At 39.0% G+C, this 25026-nt stretch overlaps 1 protein-coding gene across 7 annotated transcripts in view; it reads right to left on the minus strand.

Moving 5' to 3' along the window:
* LMO7 (LIM domain 7) overlaps positions 1 to 25026 on the minus strand; it is a 135638-nt gene that overhangs the window by 29292 nt on the left and 81320 nt on the right. For 2 of the 7 annotated variants that reach the window (XM_052785957.1, XM_052785955.1), the window contains exons 5-14: positions 18215 to 18245; positions 17689 to 17802; positions 17007 to 17205; positions 15605 to 15857; positions 10990 to 11019; positions 8514 to 8631; positions 7194 to 7336; positions 5483 to 5921; positions 4350 to 4676; positions 1289 to 1403 (exon numbers count right to left, since the gene is read on the minus strand). In XM_052785957.1, the coding sequence (XP_052641917.1) occupies positions 1289 to 1403; positions 4350 to 4676; positions 5483 to 5921; positions 7194 to 7336; positions 8514 to 8631; positions 10990 to 11019; positions 15605 to 15857; positions 17007 to 17205; positions 17689 to 17802; positions 18215 to 18245 (1769 nt within the window). Of the gene's footprint in view, positions 1 to 1288; positions 1404 to 4349; positions 4677 to 5482; positions 5922 to 7193; positions 7337 to 8513; positions 8632 to 10989; positions 11020 to 12535; positions 13253 to 13713; positions 13915 to 14185; positions 14477 to 14825; positions 15126 to 15604; positions 15858 to 17006; positions 17206 to 17688; positions 17803 to 18214; positions 18246 to 24388; positions 24408 to 25026 lie in introns of those variants that run through there. The other 5 variants (XM_052785951.1, XM_052785954.1, XM_052785953.1 and 2 more) reach the window with 5 other exon arrangements.

A 25026-nucleotide genomic window follows, 5' to 3' on the forward strand; every position in this document is an offset into this window, starting at 1 on the left:
CTGAGGGGAGACCTTATCGCTCTCTACAGCTACCTGAAAGGGGGTTGTAGTGAGGTGGGTGTTGGTCTCTTCTGTCAGGTGGCTGGAGATAGGACAAGAGGAAATGGCCTCAAGTTGAGGCAAGGGAGATTTAGGTTAGATATTAGGAAAAATTTCTTTACTGAGAGGGTTGTCAAACATTGGAACAGGCTGCCCAGGGAAGCGGTTGAGTCACCATCCCTGGAGGTATTCAAAAAGTGCGTAGACGGGGTACTCCGTAACATGGTTTAGTGGGCATGGATGATGGTTGGACTCGATGATCTTAAAGGTCTTTTCCAACCTAAATGATTCTATGATTGTATGTATCCAGCTATAGTGAAGAGAGGACTAAAAATTGACTATGAAATGAAAAGGAAAAGAAAAGGAAAAGAAAAAAAAAAAATCAAGGCTGCTCAGCAAGTACTGTTAAATGGTATTTTTTTTCCTTGCTGGAAAGCATAATGAAGGGTAAACTAAATGAGAAGTTTCCAGTTATTTCTCCTTTCTCAGGATGATCTTGTGTTAGCTGGAAGAAAGGGCACAATTAAGTAGTCTTCAAGTATTACCGGCAATGGGAAAGATGACTGTTCAGAAAACAAGCCTTACATGTGATTTGCTTAGGGTTTTGTTGTTTTGTTGTTTTTTTAATTAAGAAAACTAAGCTTGTTCTCTGCAGAAGACTACTAAAGCTTAGAAATAAACTTTATGCAAGTTTCATTTCAAGACAAAAATCTTTGCTTTTCCGCAGTATTAAACACATCTGAAAAAAACCCTGCACTGGAAATCAATTTAGAAGTTGCAACTGCTGAAAAATATTAATTGTCTCCAAAATTCAACGTAGCTAAGAAAGGTGAAATTAAAATAAAAATATTAACTCCTAAGTTTCCTCTGCATATGTTTACAAACCATACAAAGTGAAATCTTTTAAACTTAGCTGAAAGGAACAATCTCGGTATTAAAAGTCTGTATGTGCCCCTTACTACTGTTCTGTAAGGGGCTTGATGAATGTTTTGAGTGATCACGTTTATGCCTTTTCAGTAGTTATAGTAATGTCCTTGATCAGGAAAATGCGGTTTTAGTATTTCTGAATTCAACTTGTTTCAAGAGATGAGGTTTCACAGAAATACATTAGAAAACTAAATATTGATTTTTCAATTCTCCACCCAAGTTTTTTAAATATTTGCAACATTCTTAACAGCAAATGCCTTAATTAGAAGTCTCTGTAAACTAAACACAAGAACAAAAATTTGTACAGTTAGTACACATTTACCTTCTTCAACTGTCTGTACAAACGCCCCTGAAGAACTCCAATTTGTTCTAAACCCAAAGCTGCGACTGTGGCCAGGTCTCTGGTTTATACTGATTCTCATATCACTGTACTGTTCCTGAAAAATAAAACATGACACTACAGTATCTGGTATCACAGGAATCGAAATGAGGGAAAGTTTATCCTCTAAATAAGTGAGACTGCTCACAATGTGCACTTTAATCATCTATTATTAGCACTATAGACAAAGGAAACAGCAATGAAGGCAGTTAAGTAACTAATTTGTTTTTATTCAAACAGGTACATTTTTCAGTTCACATTTGTATTTTCTCTACATATATATTTAGCTGTGCACCTCTCTTATTTTAAATGTTTCCTAACACAATGCTACAAAATGTAAGAAATTTAAGGAAACTAAAACCCTAAATGGGTCTTCATGCATAGTCTTGTGAATTTGTGGAACGCACTGTCTCCCAAGAGAGCATCAGTCAAATAGAGATGTGAAAAAGCTAGATAACAGTAAATCATCATATTTTTTTCTCACACATCCTACAGCAGGCATCATCAGTTTCCTTTAAGCAAAATGCTGCAACTAGGTTTACTTGGGTGAACAATCACCTTTTTAATTTTCTGTGAAATACTACTAGCTTGCTATAGATTTTGTAATGGAGGCCTTAGATAATAAAACTAATTCCAGAATTAGCTAGAATCCAGATCTTCCATTCTAGGGGACTTTCAAGATGCTTTCAAAATCCAAATGAAAACCGAACATTACCATTGTAAACTACAGAAATATTTGATTGGGAAAACATTTTGCAACACGTACTTTCAATCCCACAATATATCATTAACGTGTGTTGCATACATTAACATTTTAACGTGAACTCATTAAAAAACAATTAAAATGTCCAAATGCACGCTATTCACTTTGTTAATATGGAACTGACATTGTTCTAAAAGGAAAGAAAATATTTTAGACTTTTTCTGTCAAACACTTAAAATAGATATATTCCAGCAACGCGTGCATGAAGGAAACGCCCACATATGTACTAAATTTGGTGTACTAAATGTACACCTACATTTTAGTTGCCTAGCGAACCAGCTTTCCTGAAGGGGGGGATTCATTTTTCCTAACTTAAAATATTTAGAAGTCTAGGTATCTAAGCCAATTCCCCAAAGCTCCTATGTTGGTCGGTAGGATGCAACAGGCAGCTGCAGGGAGCACGGCACAAGCAGCTGTAGTTAGCCAGAGTCTCTGGGCAGGACACAGCCAGAGGAGGCTTCAGCAGGACCCGAGCACTGGGTGCAAAAGACAACAACATTGGCAAGGCAACATCCTGACACTTCACCTCCTGTTACAGGAATGTTCCTGGCAAAACACTCCTTGTTACAGCCCAGGGTAGAAATTAAGTCCTTTCTTCAAAACATGGCTACTAGCTTGCAAAAGCTCCCATGCAACCCAAGTCCTTATGTGAGTAATGCTAAGAGTAATCTACTAATAAGACAGGTTAGCACACTGGGCCACAGCACATATAAAGCTTTTGAATTTGAGTGTGTTCCTGGAAATTACTGCTGTTATTTTTATTTCCACCATCCCAGCCCGGCTCTTCTTCAAACCTACCTCTTGTCAGAGGAGTAATGCGACTTTGTACACTGTACTTCATCATTTGGACAGGTCATCTCCAAACCACTTACTACTCCACAAACCTGGTGTTATTGCCCTGATGACTAGTGAACTATATCAATCTCTCAACTCTGGCAATGATTTACAAACATGCCAAATAGAACTTGCATTCTTTATGTTGTAGCTTGTTTGAGGTACAACACAAGCTTTTTAAATTTTTTTTTTTATTTTTTATTTTTAAAAACCACATTACTCATTTGCAGGAAGTACCATTTATAATCTTGTGACTAATGACAGGGAAAAAAAAAAATATGGACCTAGTACATTTCGTTCTCATTTGGCTTGCTTAAAGTGATACAAAGAACCCATATCTAATCTGTTTTCACTGATTAGAACAGCAGTTCCTCTGCCTGTTTTTGCTACAACACAGAAAAAAAAAAATTATCATGATCTGTTCTACAACAATCACAGTTTCAAAAAATTATGGCAATTTCATTGCAATCACCATGGGGTATCAGGAATATTAAACTAAAATGCATTCCTTTTCCATAAGTGATTAGGAAGAAGAATGGTTCAAAGTGACTGCATTTATAAAAAGCTGGTGTGGGAAGCAATTTCATAAATCAGCATCCAAGGTCTTATGATCCTCACCCAAGCAACTGGAACAATTAACTTTTACAGCAGCATCAGGAATGCAAAGAGTTAATCTCTAATCTGTCAAGGGGTATGAACCACATCATTAGATATTACAGAAAGGTAGTGACAATTAAAGCTATTGCTGGTCATTTTTTACATGTGAAACGTGTGATTAATTGGAGAAAACAGCACTTGAAGATACATATTCCAAAAAAAACACTGAAAGACCCAACTCTTAGACAACCACATACACAGAGATGGTGATTTTCTTTAAAATTCATTAATGTGAACATTAATTAGATTAATTTCAAGTAAATAACTACTTAAAAAAAAAAAGAGGGGGCTCAAGCCACAAAAAAGGATAGTATGATACTAATGTTTAAGGCTGGTCTTTGAAAAGCTGATCTTTATTTTCCACCACCAGTTTAAAAGTGCAAATGAATGCTACAGCAGCTCAGACCATTCATCTGACTGACATACCTGATTGTGCGCTCAATGTGCTAATTTGGAGAATAACAAAAACTTTGCAAGCTTCAAACAATATTTAGAATAACTGTTTTAAATTAGAATGAGAAATAAAATTAAGCCCAGAACATATAAAGGATGGGGAAAAATGCAGCAAAAGAAACAATTATTTTCTTTCCAAATATTCTCTTTCCCCTGAATTACAGCAAAGGAAATAGTAGTTCTCTGAGCTGTTGTCTTACTACCAAAAAATACTTGCATTAGATGTATTTTTATTTTTTCTTTTACTCTGCTGTAGCATTCAGTTACACTAAATAATCACATTATTTCCACACTTACCAGGGGTTTTGAATCCTCAGGCTCTGGCAGACTCACATTTTCTGCAGAAGATGCAAGTGAAAGAGAATCAGGAGGAGAGCAATACTCTGGTTTAAGAATACTGCTTCCAGCATCTTGGTCTTGAGATTTTACAGGTAATGCCAAACTAGGAGAAGGTGTTGACTGAACACCTTCTTTTTCCTCCTCCTCCTCCTCACCTCTGCTTCTGAACGCGCTAGCGGAGAGAGGGTGTGCAGAGTCTGGTTGTGAAAACGAAATGCTAGTGAACAAAGTTTGAGTTGTTTTAGCTTTCTCTACTTCTCCATTGTATTTCTGGGTATCATCCATCTAGGACAAAAATGACAGTTTGGTAAGTATGTGCTTTAAAAAAAAAAAAAATCCCTAATCTTTCAGCAATATTTAACAAATATTTAAAATATTTAACAAATATTTAACAAAATCCCCTCTTCCTTTCATGCAAATTCTGGTTATTGTATCCATTACTAATTACCCACTTTAAAGAGCAATGTATTTTTTTTTTCTCTTGAAGTGTTTCCAGAATAAATAGTCCAGACTTTTTATGACAAACTTGTTAAAATCATCTGCTTAGAATGATCTGCATTCTCACCATTTTTTAAATTGAGACAAATAAGCATTTAGGAGAAAGCTATGAAAATTGACATAGTAATCGGGGTGGGGTGGGTATAAAAATCAATTTCTGTGTTTCAGTGATTTACTGAGCAGGCAAAGTTTAGGCTAGCATAAAATTTCAATTTCACCAAAGTCTGCAGAGCAGAGGAAACTTGTATCACCTGAAAAATTTGTCTAACACTTAATTACATTAAATTAGGTTCAGACAATTACATCTGAGGAAGGCAGGTTTTTTGATAAGGAACACTAAGGAGACTTACTACAAGTAATAAAAAGATTATTCCACCAAATATATTTATCAGCCTTACTTCTAGAAGTGCCTTTAAGTACAGAAACACGAGTAAACATCTAAAGCCACGACAGAATTGCCTACTCTATTAACACAGCATTCATCAAACAGCAGATTATTTTTTTAAAAAACAACAGATGTTAAAACTCTACTGTCCCCCCAGCTATCCAAGACACCAACATTTACAAACTTTGGGAATGAAGCGGAATTTTACCGTGAATGACCGTGGAAGCGACGAGATTCCTCTTGAGTGGACACCAAAAGGTCTTGGTGTAACCACAGATGTTAACCTAGAGGTATCGGTTTTCTGGTAACTTCTCGGGAGAGAAGCTGAAACCTGAGCTGACCCAGTTTGAGCATTCACGGAGTAGCGGGTAGACAAAAGAGCCGAGCTCTGCTCCTCTGCCAGGCTCTTTGGCGGAGCGGGAGCTTCATGAGCGGCCGAGCTCTCCGGCAGGTTCTCCTTGCGCGGTTGTGCGGCATACCCACTTTTGCTGTCCTTCGTGCTGTAGGAGACATCTTCCAAAAGGTAATCTTTTGCTGCTGACCGTGTGGAAGGTGCTTTTTCTTCACTAAACACATCGTCGTTCAGCGAATACGTCCATCTGCGATCATGTTTTCGCTGCCCGTAGGAGTCTTGATCTCTGTCCTCCCTATGGGGACAGAGCGTGTTAAAATACCAAAGTGACCTGACAAACAGGTGGGCCCTGAGTCTTTTGACTACTCAAGAAACACATCTCCATTAAATGAAAATGAATGGAATAATTTAAAAATATTAGTATTTTAATATATTTTTAAATCTACCTTCTTCCCCCTCCTCCCCATTTCAACACTCCCATAACACTCAGGCATACTACTGTCACATTATCAGGTTGCCACCGTGACAGAAATCTCTCTGCCAAGAAAATGACATAGCTATTCAAGTTACATATCCACAGAAATTCAGATTTTATTGAGGAAAGAATGGGAAGAAAGTAGTCCCATAACACTGCCTGAACCATATACCTCTGCTGATGTCTCTGCTCTATGAAAGTGCTATACTGAACTTTAGATCACAAAATAAGATGGTGTCCAGAAGTTCAGATTGCTTTGGGGTTTTTTTTGCTATTCATTCCTTTGTCATAAAGGAACAACCACCACAGAGATAATGTTTACCACACCCTTTTGAAGATTCTGATGATACTGGACATTCAATACAATCAGCATCCACATTTTTATTCAAGAGACTAATTTTTTCAGAAATAAGAAAAGAAATACTGAAAGTCAAAACATTGTTTTAAGACTCATTTAAATTTCTTTTATGAATACATGCCATGTGCATATTCCCTTCATCTTAGTCATACATGCATCTAAAAAAAAAAAAAAATAATAAAAAAAAAAAAGACTGTCACCAGTAGAAATGGTACTGTGCTACTCAATCTACACTTTCTACTCTTTGGAGAGAATCTTGTTCTGTAAATACCCAGAGGAACAATTGGGGATAGAGCGGAAATCAAGTAAGAGTTTACAGCTCTGTGATATACATTAAAATTCTGGCTGTATTTATTCAGAGTGGCTAAAAGAATAACAAATGCAGTGGTAGAAGAAAGAGAAATAGTTAAGCTGATCCAAGAATTAAAAAGGTTCAACACTATTGTTTTAACCTCTTTAAAGTGGATACAAATACTGACTTCTCAATACATTTATTAATGGATAGCAGAGTAAAACAACATTTATAGAGCAAAACTGTTTAACATTCTGTGAAAACAATGCATTAGTAGACCATATTCTGCCCTTCAATTGCTACACTATAATTTGCAACTGAAATTGTTGAGATCTCTGCAAAATCAATTGCAACTTGCTAGTAAAAGCTGCTCAAGAATTCAAGGGAATAAAAATGCTCAGATTTAAGTTCTTCAACACAATACTCCCATTAGGGTCATTACCTCTCCTGCTGCATTTCTTTCAGTGACTTGGTACTCCTTTCAGACACCTCAGAGGCTCTCCTTTCTATTTCTTCTCTCTCTTCCTTTTTCTTTTGCAATTCGGAAGTGAAGCTCTTTCTACGATTCTTCCATTTTGCTAGATCCTATAAGAATAACATGAACATATACAATCAGATTTTCTCAAGATCTCATAAATCTACAGAGGCATACCAGCACATGCTACTTACTGCCCTGATTTTATTTGCACGTCTGCACGGTGGCCACATTTTCATGCACCTTCCCCCTAAATGATAAAGGGGTTCTCATATTTCAGTTAGGGTTACAGCCTCACTGCCTGTTAAAGTTAACAATTGTCATTACTGAACTACAAGTGGAAAAGTACGTGTTTTTGCCTTCCCCCCCCCCCTTTAACATTTTCAATTTTATTCTAGAAAACTTCACCCAATGACACACAGTTGAAAACTAATGCAAATGCCATGTGTATTTCTTTGTTGTAGACTTCGGAGTATGGGATTTTTTTTTTTTTTTCCCCAAATAACTACTATGTTAGACTGATACATTAGCTTGAGAATAAATATGCCTTAAATTCTAAATTGAAAACATATATGTCTATATTTTTCTTCATTTCTGTAAAACCACAATGTGAACTGGCAATATTCTCCATGAAATACCAGAGCTGAGTTAAGAGAAGTACTGAATATTAGAACTGAGATGGCATTAAATAAACAAATACGAACTTCTTGCTTGGTGCTCTGTTCTTAATTTCAGCTTCTTACTGGTAATCATTGTCAAGCAGAGATTTGAGTAAGAAAGAAAAGGTTTTCAGATACCCTTATGATGCTGTGCAAAACTACCACATCACTTTAGAAGTTGGATTTAAGACAGAATTATTAGGGGACAGGAGCCTCAAGAATTTGCACAAGGAAATATTATTTCCCTTCCTTCTCCCAAAGGGTCAAATACTCAGGTATTCCAATTGTTTCACAAAAAAAGTATTCACAATTTCAGATAACACATGAAACTGTGCCCTAACTTTTCTTTATGTCCACAAAAATCAAGCCTGAAGGCTTTATTACAATACACCCAAGTCTTATCCTGAAGCATTAATCAGATACTTATGATGATACTTAAAATAATTTCAGTCCTGCATTAAACAGTCATCCCCCAAATCCCTAGTAGTTGCACAAGATGGATCGTTTTAGAAGACAGCCCCATAAATTGCTGCCCACATGCCAAAGCCTGTTTTCTAGGGACACTGAAGGTAGGGGGCACCCAGCCCTTCAGCGGGACATGTGAAGAGAGGCGAAGAGGAGTACTTACTTCTTGCCACTTTAGATCTTGTTCTTGTAACTGTTCTTTTATCCTTTGTAGCTCTTCGTAACGGATTTTGCGCAATGACTGCAGCTCCTCTGCACTGACATCATTCAAAGATTTACTCCTAGAAAGAAAAAGAGTACTTGGCTTTATCACATCTTAGCCATCATTTATGCAAGTGAAACCTTTGAAAGAGAGAGATTTATATTAGTACAACTGAGCGCTCTTGAGTGTTATTTCGAATAGAGCAGAAAACACACAGGCAGCTGAACGAGCGAGGCTGGGACGTGCTCTAACGCCAGCACTCAAGTCAGTAGTTGCATATTTGAGCAAATAAAATCAGGTTAAGGGAATAAGCAGCTCTGTAGCAGCTCCATGCTGGTCATCCACATTGAGCTCCTTGTACCCGACTGCTACTTCTGTTTAAACTTGTTACACTCTTTATTGACCTTGCTCCTTTCTTTGACCTAAAATGCATCCCCCCTCCTCGAGTCCAAATTCCCATCCTTTCACTTCTTCTCTCCAGTAACAGCCCCAGAATCACCTCCTGTTCTTTCCTCAAGTCAGTTATTGATGCACGTTTCTAAAATATAAAAGTCATTCACTGCTAAATGCTCAGTTCATGCATGTCATGGGCCCCACTATCTTACATTACTCCTCCCCAAGCCTCCCTGATATTCTCCATCCAAGCTGGGATGGCTAACACAGCCACCATCTTACTAATTTCTTCAACACAACTACAAGTTCCCCCCATGAACTCCTACTCACCAGTTCCGTTTAATCTAAATTCCTCAAAGCTCACCTTTCATGCTTTTTCCCCCTCTCTCCAATGCTATTTTCTCCTTTATTCTTTCACACTGCAGTTATAAACATAACAGGACTTTTAATTTATGTATAGGACAGGACTCCTGCTCAGTGCTGACCACAAGCCTCTGAGACACCAAGCAAAATGCAGGTGTTTCACCACAAGGTTCAATGCTGTAATGTAAAAGGAAAGCTAGGCTTTTGGGTTTTATTTTTATTTTTTCAAAAATACTTTTGTTTGCATTTATCCAAACAAAACCTGAATGACAGAGGGATGTAACCAAGTTCTAACAGGACTTGAAATAGTGGCACTTATCTGATACAATGGAAAATCAGGTTAAAACCAAAACTGATTCAGCACAGGGCCTTGCTCTGATCTCTTACATACCAAGAGAGCTCTGAACTAACAAACCAGACTCGCTCACTTCCTCCCAAGAGGCCCAACTCACTTTCATTGGTAACGCAAGACTTTGGACTTTGGCCTCTAGAAAAAAAGGCTAGGACATTAACTCATTATACCTGTTTGCTTGTTTGTTTTCTGAATGGGAAGGATGCCAAATTTAGTGAAAAATCTCCTGGTCACAACTGCAGAAACTCTTTTCTTGTACAGTTCTCTCTCCTTTCCCCTTTTTTTAATGGTTAAGTTATATCACATATAGAAATGGTTTTGGGTAACCACACTATACATAAGTACCAAAATCGCTCCAGATTTGTTCAAGAAACCCTAGTCATGTAAGTTTTCCTTTTCCTTCTCTCGAGTTTCTATATCTTCCTGCAACAAAATAGGAAAATCTAGACCTAAATACAATACACCCTAAGTAAGGGTACATTCATACCAAGGAACAGGATGTTGGTTTCAATTCTAGTGTTAACTTCAAAAACTAACTAGTGACTTGAGCCTTCTGAGTCTCCCTCCCCTAACATCTAACTTCTTCTGAAACATTTTTTGCCTTTTCTGGAAGTGTTTAGTCATTTACCAGGTTTTGCCTCAGGGTGAAAATAAATAAATAAATGTACGTTAAAAAAAAAAAAATTTAGAACACCATGAATAAACCAAATACTTAACATGCCATCACGCAGTTAAGTGGAAAAATATTTCTTTTTGAGTCACAGTACATGGTAAACAAGACCTAAGTTCATATGGCACTAATAAATAAATAAATAAATGTACATTAAAAAAAAATTTAGAACACCATGCATAAACCAAATACTTAATATGCCATCACACAGTAAGTGGAAAAATATTTCTTTTTGAGTCACAGTACATGGTAAACAAGACCTAAGTTCATATGGCACTAACCAATAAGTTTACCACTGAAGATTCAATAACCTGGAGTACATAAAATAACCACAGAACATTCATCACTCCCATGATAAACACCATGTCATTAATTATTTTCAGATTCTATTTGATGGTTATCTATCTGATAACCATGACGTGGATACCATAGGTGCCAGAGAAAACTTTACCCAGACGCATAGCTTTTAGTCTTACATTCATTACATAAATTGCCTAAGCACAGAACAAAGCAGCATGCACAAGTTGCTTTCAGCATGAGTTTTTAGCTACTGTGCATGCATGAAAATTTAAACAACAGGCAAAAATAGCGTTATGATCTTTCAAGCTTTTGTAAAAAAAAAAAAACAACCAAACAAACAAAAAAACCCCAAAACTTACCCTTGCTCATCAGAAAGCTTTTGAAACAGTCTGAGAAATCAGAAACCAAAAGAGAAAAGATTCAGTGTTTTGATATTCATAACAACATTAACACCACCAATACACCAGCACTCTCACTAAGTGAAGGGGAAACTGAAAGCTTGAGGACCGACCAGCATGGAATAGCACATTGGAGATCTGACACTAGTCAAAAAAACACATCAGGACTTGCAGGGCAGAAAACTGATAGAACAAGGTGGCCTGCAAGTTTCCAATGCTTCTGATTCAGCAATACTGCACAAATAGAGCCTTGTATTAATTCTGCACCACTTAGTCCAGTGCTCCTAAACAGCATGATGCTCAAAAGATACTCATTTCAAGAAATGAAAATTAATGCCAACTTGATTCCCAACAAGAAGCCTGGCTTACAGAGGCTGTTTTCTTGTTACTTCGACCATTTCTGATACTAAATGAAAGTAATACTGGGAACGGATAAGAATAAAAGGCCCTATATAGAAGTTTAGGACATTAAGTGGAGAACCAAATTAATCCAGTGTGATTCAAGAGGATTTTTAGTATTCTTGAATATGAGTATTTTATTCTATTGAATGAATTCTTAAAACGTGAAATGTTTTCAAGCACTTCAGAAATATTCCTCAGTGAAGCTTGCATTTTGTTAACAGTATTAAGCTTAAATATTAAATGCAGCAACATCAAAGTATCAACTGGAACATGAAAGTGCCTTAGTCACAAAGTAATGATGCACAGCTGGGAGAACTGCAACTTGCAATGCCGTATTTTCAGAGCTAAGGAAACATTCAAAACCCCACTCTTCCCCAGTAAGTAAAAAATCCAAAGGAGAGCTAGGAGGTAGTTAAAAAACAGTATTCAGTCAGAGAAGAGAAATTTTGAGTATACCAGGAAAGGATTAGGGGAAAGTATTAATCAGGACTGTATGGAAGCAGGGGGGAAAATACTGGCAGAATAAAATATGTCGCAGTGGAATTTAATATTACATGGACACACAACTTGCATGCACCATGACTTTGGGCGGGCAAAACAACACTAGTATTTTTTTCACCTCATCTAATCATCTCAAAACTGTGTCAGGACAGTTTACAAGCATTTTCAAACTTAGGTGCAAGCAAGAATATCAGAATGCCCATTTCCAGAATTTGTCGTTGAAGCATTCATGTGTTTCAGAAATATTTTTACTAATTATATTGGGGAACAAAAGAAAATATTTCTAGCCTCCACAGTCTTTTGAATAATCACTATTCCTGTTCAACCATGGAAAGAAACTTATGCAGAACTTTGAGCCTGAAGGAATGATAACATATTTTCTCTAAAATAGCAGCCTAAAACTAGAAAACATTGTAATTTTGTTGTTGAAAATATGGTATTGCAGTCATGAGCTTCTATTCAAAGCAAATAAAAAGTTTGTCCAGGATGCCACGAACAAATAGCAGATTGGCACTCTATGAATGGTTCAGCACAAGACGATGCTTTTCTGAATAGAAAGGGTTCAACTGCACTCAAGCGCAATCCGTGCAGGACACCACCTGACCTCTCCACCATCTGCCGTTTCTTGTGTCTAACTTTGCTGGCCTCCCTGATCGCTTCCCACTTCTTCCAGTCTTCTTCACTGCACGGACCCGGGATGAAATTTACTGGCTGGACGTTGCTTCCCACCTTCCAAGATTCAATCTTGCGGGTCAGCATATCATCCTTCTTATGGCGGGCAGACGGCGACAGCACTCTGCCATTGCTCTTTCTTTCCTCCGGTGTCGTAGTTTTTTCAAGTAAACATAGAAATTTGGACCGGATCTCCTCCGGAAGACTCCACGGATCAGGAAAGAGTGCCGGGTGATACTTGTCTGGAGCGCCCGATAAAGGCACCTCTTTTTTCTGAGAGAGGATTTTACGGAAAATCATGTCATCCCTTTCCAAATCTGGAATTACAGGTTGGCCTTCTCTGGGTTGCAGAATTATCTCACCCTCTAGGGGAGGCTCCTGCTCAGAGAATTTTTTAAAATACCAGGGGTCTTGGAGAACAACTTGATTCACATGGAAAGCCCCAGTTTTCCGGACGAACAAGTCATCATTTTCTAAATCTGGATACAGATATCCATTTTCCGCATCTCCTTGCTTGCATCCTGGTACAAAGGAAATATTCTTTCTACATTTTATGAGCCTAGGGCCAGAAGTAGGATCAATTTTGGTCTTCGTTTCAGAAGACAAGTAGTCAGAGTATTTTTGCAGGGCCTGAAGTAACGAAAACTGACTGAAGCATATAAAACAAAAGGAGGGAAGTAAAAATATCATTAACTAGCAAGAGACAAGCAGATCAGTATTTATTGTGATACACATTTGGTTTAGACTTGAAGTATCCCGAGCAGTACAACTACACCACTTGGCATTCACCACCAACTGTAGCACAGCACACATCAACCAACATAAAGGTAGTACGGCATACTAACCTGCTCAGAAACAGCACACTTACATGCTCACACACAAAGCTAGTAACCCTATGCAGCATGTTACACTTTTGCATTTACATGTTTCAGAAGACCAGCAACTTATGGCTACATTTAAAAAAACCAAAAACCAAACAAAAACCAACCAAAATAGTAATAACCAAAGAAGCGCGACATCACAGGACGTGGTTTAATTTCATTTAGCTGTTGCATATCCAGCCATTTCTTTTTGATGCAGCAAGAGTACAGCTCATGCAGCAATATCAACCTGGGCTGATCAGAAGCCTCCAAGATTTTTCCTTCTGCAATCTGTGACAATGAGCTTCCCACATATTCAGCAGCTGGCTTATAGTTCTGATCCCTTCTGCAACTGCTGTTCCAGTCAAAACTTGGTCTTGGTTGATTAGCAACAATGGCAGAGCTTTGTTTGTAAGCAAATTCCTCATCCTCGGAATCTGATTTCTTTCTACTGTGCAGCAGCACAAAGAATGAGCAGAGGGGAAAAAAAAAAACCCAAAACAAAAACCACAAAGTGTAGTCAATTGAGTAAAATGCACAGTGGCAACAGTGCAATGAAAATAATATTTCAATTATTTTCTAAAATTAAAAAAAAAAAAAAAAAGAGAAAACATATCCTGCTGCTACATTGGCAATAAAAATGAAAAATAAAGTCATACAACTACACTTTATTTATAGGTTTTGCACACAGGAGAGAAACAGGAGCATGCATGAAAACGCACCTGAACCCTTGAATCTCTTTATACCAGGGTTTGAAAGAGGATTTCCTGATTTTTTTCCAAAGCAATTCTTCTTCTGGAGTCCAAAACTTAGGAAGAAATTTGTCAAAAGCAACAACTGTATTTGCCGCTGAAGAACTTAGCTTGCGAAAATATAGATCATCTTTTTCAATGTTTGGGATGCCTATTTCTTCTTCCTCGTCCTCATCAAAATACCCAGATAATTCTGAAGGAATGTTAACTCTTGGTTTGTTTTCTTCTTTAGTACCCAACTGCCTCTGCTTCCTCTGGTTACTGTTCAAAATACCCAATCAGTTAAGATATTTTAGGAGCAACTTGACATAAAGTATGCAAAAAGACATGCTTTTTGGCTCAGGAGTTCAATCTCATGAATAAAGCAAATTAGTTCTCAATTCCATCACTGCAGCACCAGAAATAATAAAATATATTAAAAAAAAAAAAAGTTAAATGGTTATATCAGCACCCTATCGCCTCCGACAAAAATACGAAGTTTGACAGAAAAGGCATAACAAATTATCAGCTGTGTTAAAATGCCGATTAGAAGGCTAACTTTATGGAGTTATTTATGGACTGCGATTTAGGTAATACAATAGTTACTGGATCTTGGATTAGTATCTCTGACCTCAGTGGTTCAAGCATTGCAGCTAGTGGACCAGCTGGATAACTTTCTTGTGAGCAAGATTTAGGAGAGTCATTGCGCAACACGAAACGATGTCCAGGTGCAGCAGAGCTTACAGGGCTCTTTTTTACTAGAAATCTACGTTTTGCTAAGTCATCCATAACCACGTCAGGCAGCCTTCTTTCATCTTCTGAATCAGAGCCACTGCCATACTCATAGATCATCTGGAGGGAAGCTGGATTTGTGAGCCCACACTCTGCTCTGCTATTTTGGCAGGAAGCTACGGGATTCCTTTCACGTCCACTGAGGTTGACCAAAACAGGAACAGAATGAAGACAGTGAAGTCATGAAGGCAATGATGAAACTCAAGAACTGCCCACTAATCTCATCTGTATGCGCCAAGAAGCCGGACAACTGAAATTCATCACCATATTTTGGAAGACTTGAGTGAAAAACTAGAACTGTAGAGTCTATCTCTCGTGAGCCTGTATTTAACATCATTTAAATCCCCTCTATCTGGAGTCTGACCAGCCTCAAAACATTACTCAAACACCAGAAAACTAGTTATGTGGAACAAAGTTAAAAAACAAAACCAAAAGAAAAAAAACAACCACACAACCACACCAAAACACCCCCCCCCCCGCCCCCCCCGTTAAAATACGGAAACTCAAATACTTTACTTTGTATTGCAGCAACAGCAGCTTTTCTTTAACTAATAAAGAAATCACTTATTTAAAAAGTCCTAAATCAAAGTCTGCTTTACTAAGACCACACACCAGTACCTTGAAAATGTTCCATCTGCCTCAGTGAAGACAGGACTTGCCCAGCTCCTCCTGTTGTCCTCATTCTTCTCTGTCCTCTTCTTCCTTAAGGGTGCTGGCACATACGCCGTCTGCTTGTTTTTGTTGGGTAAGAAGCGATTGAAGTCAGTGGTAGGTTTTGGTTCAATCACAGAAATCCTGCGGTAAGACCTGTCGTCTTTATGGGAGTCATGCATTTTGAAAGGCAGTTCCAAGTCTGTGTCACTGTCGCAACCTTAGAAAAAAAGGGAGAAAAGGGAAGGCACAAACATTATTCTCTAGACACAAGCTTCAAGCTAGAACTTGCACCACAATCCTCTAAAATCAATTTAACTCCATATTCGGGATGTTTTGGCTGCAAATTTGCTGAGCTACTGACAGGACAGTAGGAGAGTTATTTTTAGAAGTTTGTGGCAAAGCTGTGGTAAGGTCCATTAAGCTGAGGTTGGTTTGCACGCCCCTGAGACATTTGTTCCATTCTTTCACTGTCACTGCTCCCTGCAGGAAACAAAGCGCTAACCTCTACACTGAAGATGTAAAACAGCACAGAAGTTTTTAGTTAAAAGCTTACTTGCTACTCAAATTTACTAACGAAGACAAGTTACCAGCAAATAGTATAGCAACATGCTCATCTCACTGGATTAACACCCCGTAGAAGCCCACATTACATCAGATATGTAGCATGCCTACATGCTGCTTTGCTCAGATCAGAAATGCTCCATGTGGCCTCTGCCCAGTGATTTTATGTTATGCACATGGAACAAAATCCAAAAGCTCACTATTTTTATAATTAAGTTAGACTACAAATTTGTATTGAATTTTAAAAATGGGAGAGAAACACAGGTTAGAGTACAGCTGTAGGGATCCAATGTCACAAACTGCCTTCTTGTTACCTTTCTTTCCCTGACAAACTATCAAAAGTAACACCTACTATTCAGTTTTTAACCTAGGTGGGAAAAAACCCTATTGAATATTCACAAATGGAGTGAAGACACAGAGGTTTGACATATCCAGACTAGGAACAAGGCAAGAGACTTTTGCAACTTTTGAATTTTAGGTGATCCCATCAGGATCTGAATTCTAGCAACTCCCCTTCCTGAACTATGGGAAAATACTCTGTACATACACACACCCTAATGCGGCAGTGAGAGCAAGAGTCCCAGCAACACTTCCTAGGAAAATTTATGTGAGCATTACTTTGTTTCTACCAACTGTTAAAGGTCAATATTTGCTTAAGCAAAATGCAACATTAGCAGTTGCAAAACTAGAGTTGCCTTTCAAGCCTATTTAAGTACTAGGCACCCAAAGTACTACGTCCATACAGTGTCTTCTCCCACACTCGTAAGACATGTGTCAACAAAAGATTTAAAAAAGGAAAACATACCTTCACTGCCACCTTTCAAGGTTATATCTGATGAAAAGCTTGTGGAGGATCTTGAACCAAGAGAGTCCAAGCTATCAAAGGAATCGTCTCTTTTATGGCTAGCTGAAGACGAAAAGGGCTCTCCCCGGTCAACGTACCAAATATCACCGTACCCACTATCCCTGCCACTTCTGTTCAGGTGGCTGGACTCTTCAAGTGCCTATGAGAGTAAGTTTTGAAAGGTCTTTTACAATAATTTAAGAAGCAAATCCTGCTCATGAGTTTTCACTCAAAAATTTTAAAATGCATTTTGAGTGCACAAACAAACTTTAACAAAGACTATTGCAAACCCCTAAAAACAACATATACAACAGCTTGGATAACAGATTCAACACAAGGTCTTAAATTTCTCTTATCTCAGCCAAAGGGAAATGAAGGCAGGGCTCTTCAGAAACTACCACACCAACTAAAGCAGATGGATTCTGAATTTCATGATTGTATGCTTCATGTAAGCAGAAGAACCAGTGTAAGCTAAAAATCATTCCTTTCACAGGGACTTTGATAGCAAGCAAAACAAATAACTATGTTCTCCAAACTAAGAATAAAATTAAACCCCCAAGAGACTTTTTAGAGTTGATGCTGTAATGTATAGCAAACTATAAAAGTCAGGCTATTTGTTTACTATTCTTTTTGGATTCCTTACCTTAGTCAATGCTTGCCCTAATAACTTCTCAAATGCTTTGAGATTAAGGTATGGACCATTATAATGAGGGTTACTTTGAGCTTTTCTCCCAAGCCAGTATAATGTAATCAAAACCTAAACCGAAACAACAACAACAAAAAACCAAATACAAACTTAATTACTTTCCTTTCATACCATGTACCAGTATAAAAATCTCAGCATGCTGTTAGAAACGTCTTCCACAATGAATTGTAAAATCTTGTTTACAGTATTAGCTATGATCTCCATCAAAACCAATTAAGAGTGTTATGATGCATCTCATGTATCTCAAGTAAGCAGATATAAGTACTGTTTCTAATTATTACATTTATTTGGGAAAGTAAGCTGCGTAGAGATCATCGTAAGATGGCACTAATTTGCATCAGATAAATGAACAGCTGAAGAATAAGGTAAACATGATAGTGTCATGAGCAGAAGTGTTTTAAAAATATTTAATCAGAATTAGTGTGAAATTGTTTCAGAAAGCATTGAAGTAGATGTGTCTTACATTTTTCACTCTTCTGTTGGTCTCCTCTGGTCTGAAACAGGGCAGGGAATGAGAAAAACAAAACAAAAAGTTATAAAATATCTGATTTAAAATTTAATTATTATTCAAGATTTAAAAGATTTGAAGCCCAGTTAGGAGGCCAGTATAAAATATGCAACTATGACTGTTCCAAAAGAAAGAAAAAGCATTTCACTTCCAATTCATAGCCATAACTCTGTACTATTTCAATCATTACATATAAAGCGAGAAACTAGCTGATCTATTATAGTTTCTGATTTGAGAGGTACTCTGAAAGGCTCTAGGCTTTTTTAATTAGCTAATGTTTTTAGTTACCAACAAAATAAAAGTGGAAAACAAGCTAATGACTTTGGGAAACATAGCTTCTATTAGCCAGGAAGATCTTCAGTTCCATATGAAAGTAGATTTAATTGTGACTGTTTCCCTGATTGTATTATGTTTTCTAAAATATTTGCCTCAGACACAGAGAACACTTCAGCCTAGAGAGAATTTTTCAGACAAAAAAACCGAGCAACTGAAACTGGGACATCTGGAGAGAGATGTTGTTGAGCTGGAAGGAGGGGTTTGGTTTGCTTTTATGCAAGATACCGTTTCTCAAAATATATTAAATAAATATGCAATCACTAACATTAGTAAGCTTTTTTTTTTTTTTTATATATAGCCAATTTGTGGCACACCTTGGAAGTGCACCAACGCACGCTCACAGTGGTCCTGTTCTCCTCCTGCTCATTTTAAGAACAAGAAGAAACTTTTCAGATGGGAGCCTCCCAACAGAGGTGGGGTACCACAGACTCAGTCCTCAAGTATAAATATTCAGGGCTGGACTACAGAGAGCAGCTGAACAACACTCCTGCCCGCACTGCCAGCCGTTATGGAAGGGCAAATGGCTTAAATATACACCAAAACAACCTTCCATCTGCCCCAGACACTGTTGGTTTGGGGCTGGTTCAGCGGCAAGCTTCACACACAGCACAGTGAAGGGGTTCAAACAAAAAAGCGGAGAATTAACATACAGTGGCAGAAAGACCTACACAGAGGTCAGACCAGCGATGTATCAGGGCACCTATCCTGTTTCTGGCTGTCTAGGATCAAGTTAGTCAAAAGTTGCAGGGAAAAGCTAGAGTCAACTGTTCAGGGGACAGTTACAAGTTAGCAAAATGATGACAGGGCCTGGTCAGCGTAGCTGGCACTCTCCACGGAAATACAATATTCGATGCAACATGACAACTGCCAGGGACACAGACCATCCCTCCTTCTCTTTCCTTCTAGTTTGAGAGTGCCTGCTCCCACTCGGTGCGGCTGTAATTGCTTTGCCTGTCCCCACACCACAAAGAAATCCGTCTGCCAGGAGCACAAAGTCCTGAGGTGGATCTGACCTGCACAGTCCTCACCTGCAGCTTCCTTAATATCACATGCCAGAGATGCTACCGGCTTTGTAGTCAGTGACCCTTCTCATGGATAAGGAGGAACCCTTCTCCTTTAATGTGAAATATTTACTTTTTTTTTTTTTTTTTTAAAAAAAACCCTTCCAAAACACAGTGTTGTTCTTTTTTCACTGGAGACTATTTTTGAAAAAAATTTCCTCTTTCTTTTCTGCAGTATGTGGATTTCTTTTCCAATGTCCGTGCCACAGGGCACACCATGGCTATGACCTAATGTGCTGACTAGAGACAGGTTGGTTTCCCAAGCAGAGGATGGAAAATTATTCTGGTGGTGGTGTGTATCAACATTACACTTCCCATACCCAATGGACAGCATTTTAAAGGTTTACATTCTTTACCTTCAAGGTCTAGAATCCTTCCATTTAGCAGAACTTCTGCTGTCATTTGCAATTATAAAAGCAGAGGCCACGCACACCCTTGCTAAGGATGCCTTAAAGTTTGCTTCCAAACTTCAGCAGTCTAGTAAGGAGTGAAAAACTCTGCCCTTAGTCAGCTGTAGCCTCTATCCAAGAGGTTACCAACCTTCATGTAGAGCAAAGCTACGTGACTGAACATGACGATGTCCACTTCTGCTTTCCACGAGTTCTCTTGGATCATTTAGGTCAACCATTTGCAATAGGAGCAACATTCAGCTGTCTTCGTATTTCAGTATATTTTCTATACCAGAATAACCATAAATACACTAGGCCTGTGTACTTGGGCTATAAATAATGCAAAACTAAGGACATTCAGGTAAACCAACGGGCACAGCTGAGACCCAACATGCAGGCAGGAATATATATCACACACTCAAATGACAGACCGTACTCCATTCACGTTTGCTCGGCTAACAATGGAAGCAAATGGACAAGTTGTTTGCTCTTCGTGAGCAAAGTTTCTTCACTTGCATTACTGCTCTCCTCTGAACTACTCCTATTGGTCTCTAAACCTTTTCAGCAACTTGTCACAATAGAGACAGTCTGAGCAGAAGAAAAAACAAAACAAGAAAACCCCTGCTAATCTAGAACAATCAGTGCCTCATTTATATAGGCATATATTAATTCTTTGATGGCACTTAACCAAAGAAAAGGAGGAGGATTCTGGATGATGAATGTACTATCCTAAAATCCGTGTAAAACCACAGGTATGTAACTTTTTGCCAGAAGAAAATCCTGAATAAAGAAGCAATGCTGTTATCTTACTGGAAGGCCTTAGAATTCATTTGTCACCTACAAACTTCACAGCTGCTTCTCCTCTGAGGCATGCAACTTACAGAAGATGCAGTTTGGACACATTTGCTGACATTCTCCGAGTGAAATAAGAGCCCTTTATATGTACAACCTGGCCAAGCTCACGATGCACTTCTGAGCTTACGTGCACAAGCCATTGCCAAGTTACTCTCCAGTACATTGCATTTAAAATAGCTGAGCAAATATCTGTTGGATAGAAGTGTGATACAAACTGAAGAGCTTTTAAGAGGAATGACTTTTTCCTGTGAGCATCAAAATAAAAAAGAAAGCAAATTTTTAACTCAGTTGCAGTAAATGAAAACACAAAATAAAATAATTATATTAAGTAGAAGTTCTCCTTCACATAGTGTTATCAAAATGTAAATACTAAGTAGTACTATGCAAAGAATTCAACCGGGGTCTTGTATATAGCTCTGAACAACTACAGTTCATAGCAGGGGACAAGACAGAGGCACTAACTTCAAGCGTAGCAAGTTCTTTGCTGCTGCGAGAGGAGGCATGACCCTACCTTCTCTGACAACTTGATGCTACCCAACAGCAAGCTCCTGCTCTCACCTCCGCTCCCCTTCACAAGTCTGGTTCTAAATACACAGGGCTGAAACACTCAGTTTCTCACACTGTATTTGAAGAAATCGGTTAGAAGATGGAGTGCAAGAACTTCAGCAATGTAGCCTTTAAGCTTTTTAAACACTCCTGGACAATTATAACCTTATTTTGAACATAAGTCTATAGCATTGAAGTGCACACACAGCACTGCTTGTAGAGACATTTGTCCTACAAAAGCTATTCTAGGAACTGAAGGGGTAACCCACTTGCTGAAGTACCTTCATCAATGCACATAAATGCCAATCCTGTATCAGGCAACTGTGAAAGAAGTCTGCTTTTTCACGTTTTCATCCAAAATCGTCACAGAGCCCACTTGGCGCAGACTATATACTTTATGAAAATATTATTTTGTGTAACCTAATTTCTGGCTTGAATAAATGAATACTATTATGCTGAAAGTTATAAGCAGTCTGCTACTTTGCTTAGGAGGGCACAGACAAGGCTGCATCTTAAAAACAATCTGCTGAAAGAAGCAGGTTCCTCTCCAAATGGCAATACAACACCACTTACTAAATCGCTTTGTGTCATTTCAAACATTACCTTCTCTGTCTTCCCAGAAGTTTTTATATCTCCTTTCACTAACAATGCAACTTCTTTAAAGATGTCTCAGCTAAGCAAAGGAAGCTGCTAAGGAGAATGGTTAAGACCTTGCAGAAAGAATTTTATTCTGAATACTTCATCTGCTCCTCCCATGGTCTCAGATTTTAGCATTCATTCTGAAGTTCAAAAGAAAAGCAACACTAATCCTTGGTGTTACCTAACCTAACCCCTATGTCAACCCCAGCTAACAAAGGGGTCTCAAAATCTAAAAAGTACAACTTTTAATTCACAGAGCATGAACCTTAGCTGTTGGCAGTGGTTTCAATAATAGTTTATGTACAACTTCAAGATTAGCCATCCTAGAAAATATCTATTAAACGTAGCATGAAAGTCTAAAGGCCATGAGATAACAATACATGGGAGTTATAATCATTATGAAGCACAGCTGCATGATTCCAAGTTCAAAACTGATGCAAAAAGATGTGAAATAACCACATGTGGAGAAACAATACCTTCTGTACAAATCATCTCATCTACGTCAATCCTTTAGCAAACAGAAAAAAGACAAATGGGACAGAAATAGCTCTCACTTGTTAGTAGGTGATACGCTTAGAGACCAAATACCTCTGTTACGACTGAACACAATGCATATTCACAGACTAGCCAGCACAGACCAATGGATATTTCTCTAACAAGGACCACTCTACAAGAATAAAAAAAAAGTGACACGGCAGGTCAGCACGCTGAGCCGCAGCTCAAGCAAATTATTCTCCGCTCTGCTCTTTGCTCAAGGTTAAATAGCAAAACTAGTCACCAAGGCCCTAGCCCGACAATACAAAGGCTTTGGCAGCAGCTCTAGCTTAAGGATTTCCTGGTCTCCCTTTCCCTTCCAGCCACTCCTGTTTGCTGCCCCCGTGGTTATGCCAACAGGACTCTGAATCACACTGTGGTTCCACATTGTGCAGCAGGACCAGAGGGCTGTGCCCGTTCCTTCGTTTGGGTTTTTCTAATATACATATTCAAACCCCAAATTAACTTGCTCATCTGTTTTAGAGCATGCTCATGCAACCGACTGCGTAAGCACCGCAGCAGAGGCAACGTGTTGCTGCAGTGGAGCGGGCAGGGGGCTCAGTGGAAGAGGACCCTGCTCCATACGTCAGCACCGTGAGAGTCCCTGCGTGATGAAACCCCAGCCAGAGGTGCTCTGTGCTTCCCATTCATCTGCTGACACTTAGCTCCGAGGAGTGAGGAAAGCTTCCTAGTGTTACTTTAACGCACTTTGAGGTATTTTAAAAATAATAAAAAAAAAAAAATACTGTATAATGAACGTCTTGTACCTTACAGTAGCTAGCTGACCACAGTACTTTAAGAAATCATGAACTACACTTTTTAACCAGTTATAAAATATATATCCACTAGCAATGCTGACACTTACACAGACCCCTCTCCAGTGCCTCCTTACAAAAGAGCAGTGCATTTTAAGTAGCTACATTTAGGTTTGACTTATTTCAAAACTTTTAACAAATAAACTCAATAGCTTGGATTTTGCTTTCCTAACACATTATACGGTTTGGTTTCTCCACATCCTAATATGTATTAAATTCCAGCATCTAGCAACTCATGATGTCAAATCTACTTCGACACTTCACTTTGTTATTTTCCAGGCTGAACATCAACGTGAGCTCAAGACCAAATCCAAGATACCAGAAGCCTGAGCAAAATTCTGGAAGATGATTTTACAGCACCTCGTTCAGAAAGCCTAGCTTTCTGAGGGTCTGTTTCTCATACAGAAACATATTTAAAAACATAGATATCAACCCATGATTTAAAAAAAAAAAAAAAAAAAAAGAGCATCCTCCTCCTTAAATGAGGATTATCTGCCCAGAAGAGGCCATGAGGTCATATCCAAAGAGATAAGACAAATCTGAACCCATTTATGGGGAGAAAGAAGGGACGGAGACACTCCCACTGACAGAAAGGCATGTGCCAGTGACAAATGCACCCTGCCCAGTGCCAAACCCTTTCTTTGGTGACAAATACTCCAGAAACGCCAACAGCTGCCACAGCTGTCTGTTCTCCATCCCTTCCTCTGTACTACAGATCTCATGAACACAGGACTTGAACAGATTTCTGTTTCAAAAGAAGTATCGGTGCTCTCCCTTTGAACTTCCATCCACCGAGGCAGCAGTTCCACCTCCCAGATGCCCTCTGAAGGACTTGGAAGAGCCATGGCCTGGCCTGGGAGCTGGAGCGGAGCAGCAGGCTGTAGAACAAGCCCACCGCTGAGCTCCTCGCAGAGCTCCACGCGCTCTAGCCCGACACCAACCAGCTTCACTTACGCTTCTGAGGAGGACGTCGGAGGGTTTGTTTGAAGGATTCTCCACCCCCGCCGAGGTATGCTGTGCAGGAGACGAACGCCAGCTGTCCAACTAGCAGCGGGCTTGTGCTAAATTTCAAGCTCTTTGGCCACCTACTCAACTGCTATTAATATTGCCGTTATCGGATTTCACTGAATTCCCATGTGCTGCTGAGAATAGAAAGGCTCCAGTGGAAGATGGGGCTGTCACATGGGTACAGAAACATGAGGACATTCCTCCGGCACTTGGATTCTGAGTGAACTGATACTCAACCCCGAGAAGCCACACTTCACTGCCAAGATTGCTGGAAATAAAACGGTCAGGTTATAGACGCAACGTTTGAGAACAGCTTTTGGAAACGCACCTTTCTTTCTATTTGACTATAAAAAGCACACGTGTTTTCCATAGCAACATATCCACCAGACCCAATGCCACTTACATCGTAACGGCGCACAGAGTCAGGTATAAAACGATGCTGAAAGCCTTTCTCCATGCCCCTACAAAACCACCGGCTGGCAGCAAGGAGCTCTGTGGGCCCTGACGACCGAGCAGCCTGTCCCCACCTCGTGCCCTCGCCTACTAATGAGGGGGCTGAGGGGTGGAAAAGAGATGCCCAAGAG

Source organism: Harpia harpyja, chromosome 4 (assembly GCF_026419915.1).
Source record: "Harpia harpyja isolate bHarHar1 chromosome 4, bHarHar1 primary haplotype, whole genome shotgun sequence".
NCBI lineage: Eukaryota > Metazoa > Chordata > Aves > Accipitriformes > Accipitridae > Harpia > Harpia harpyja.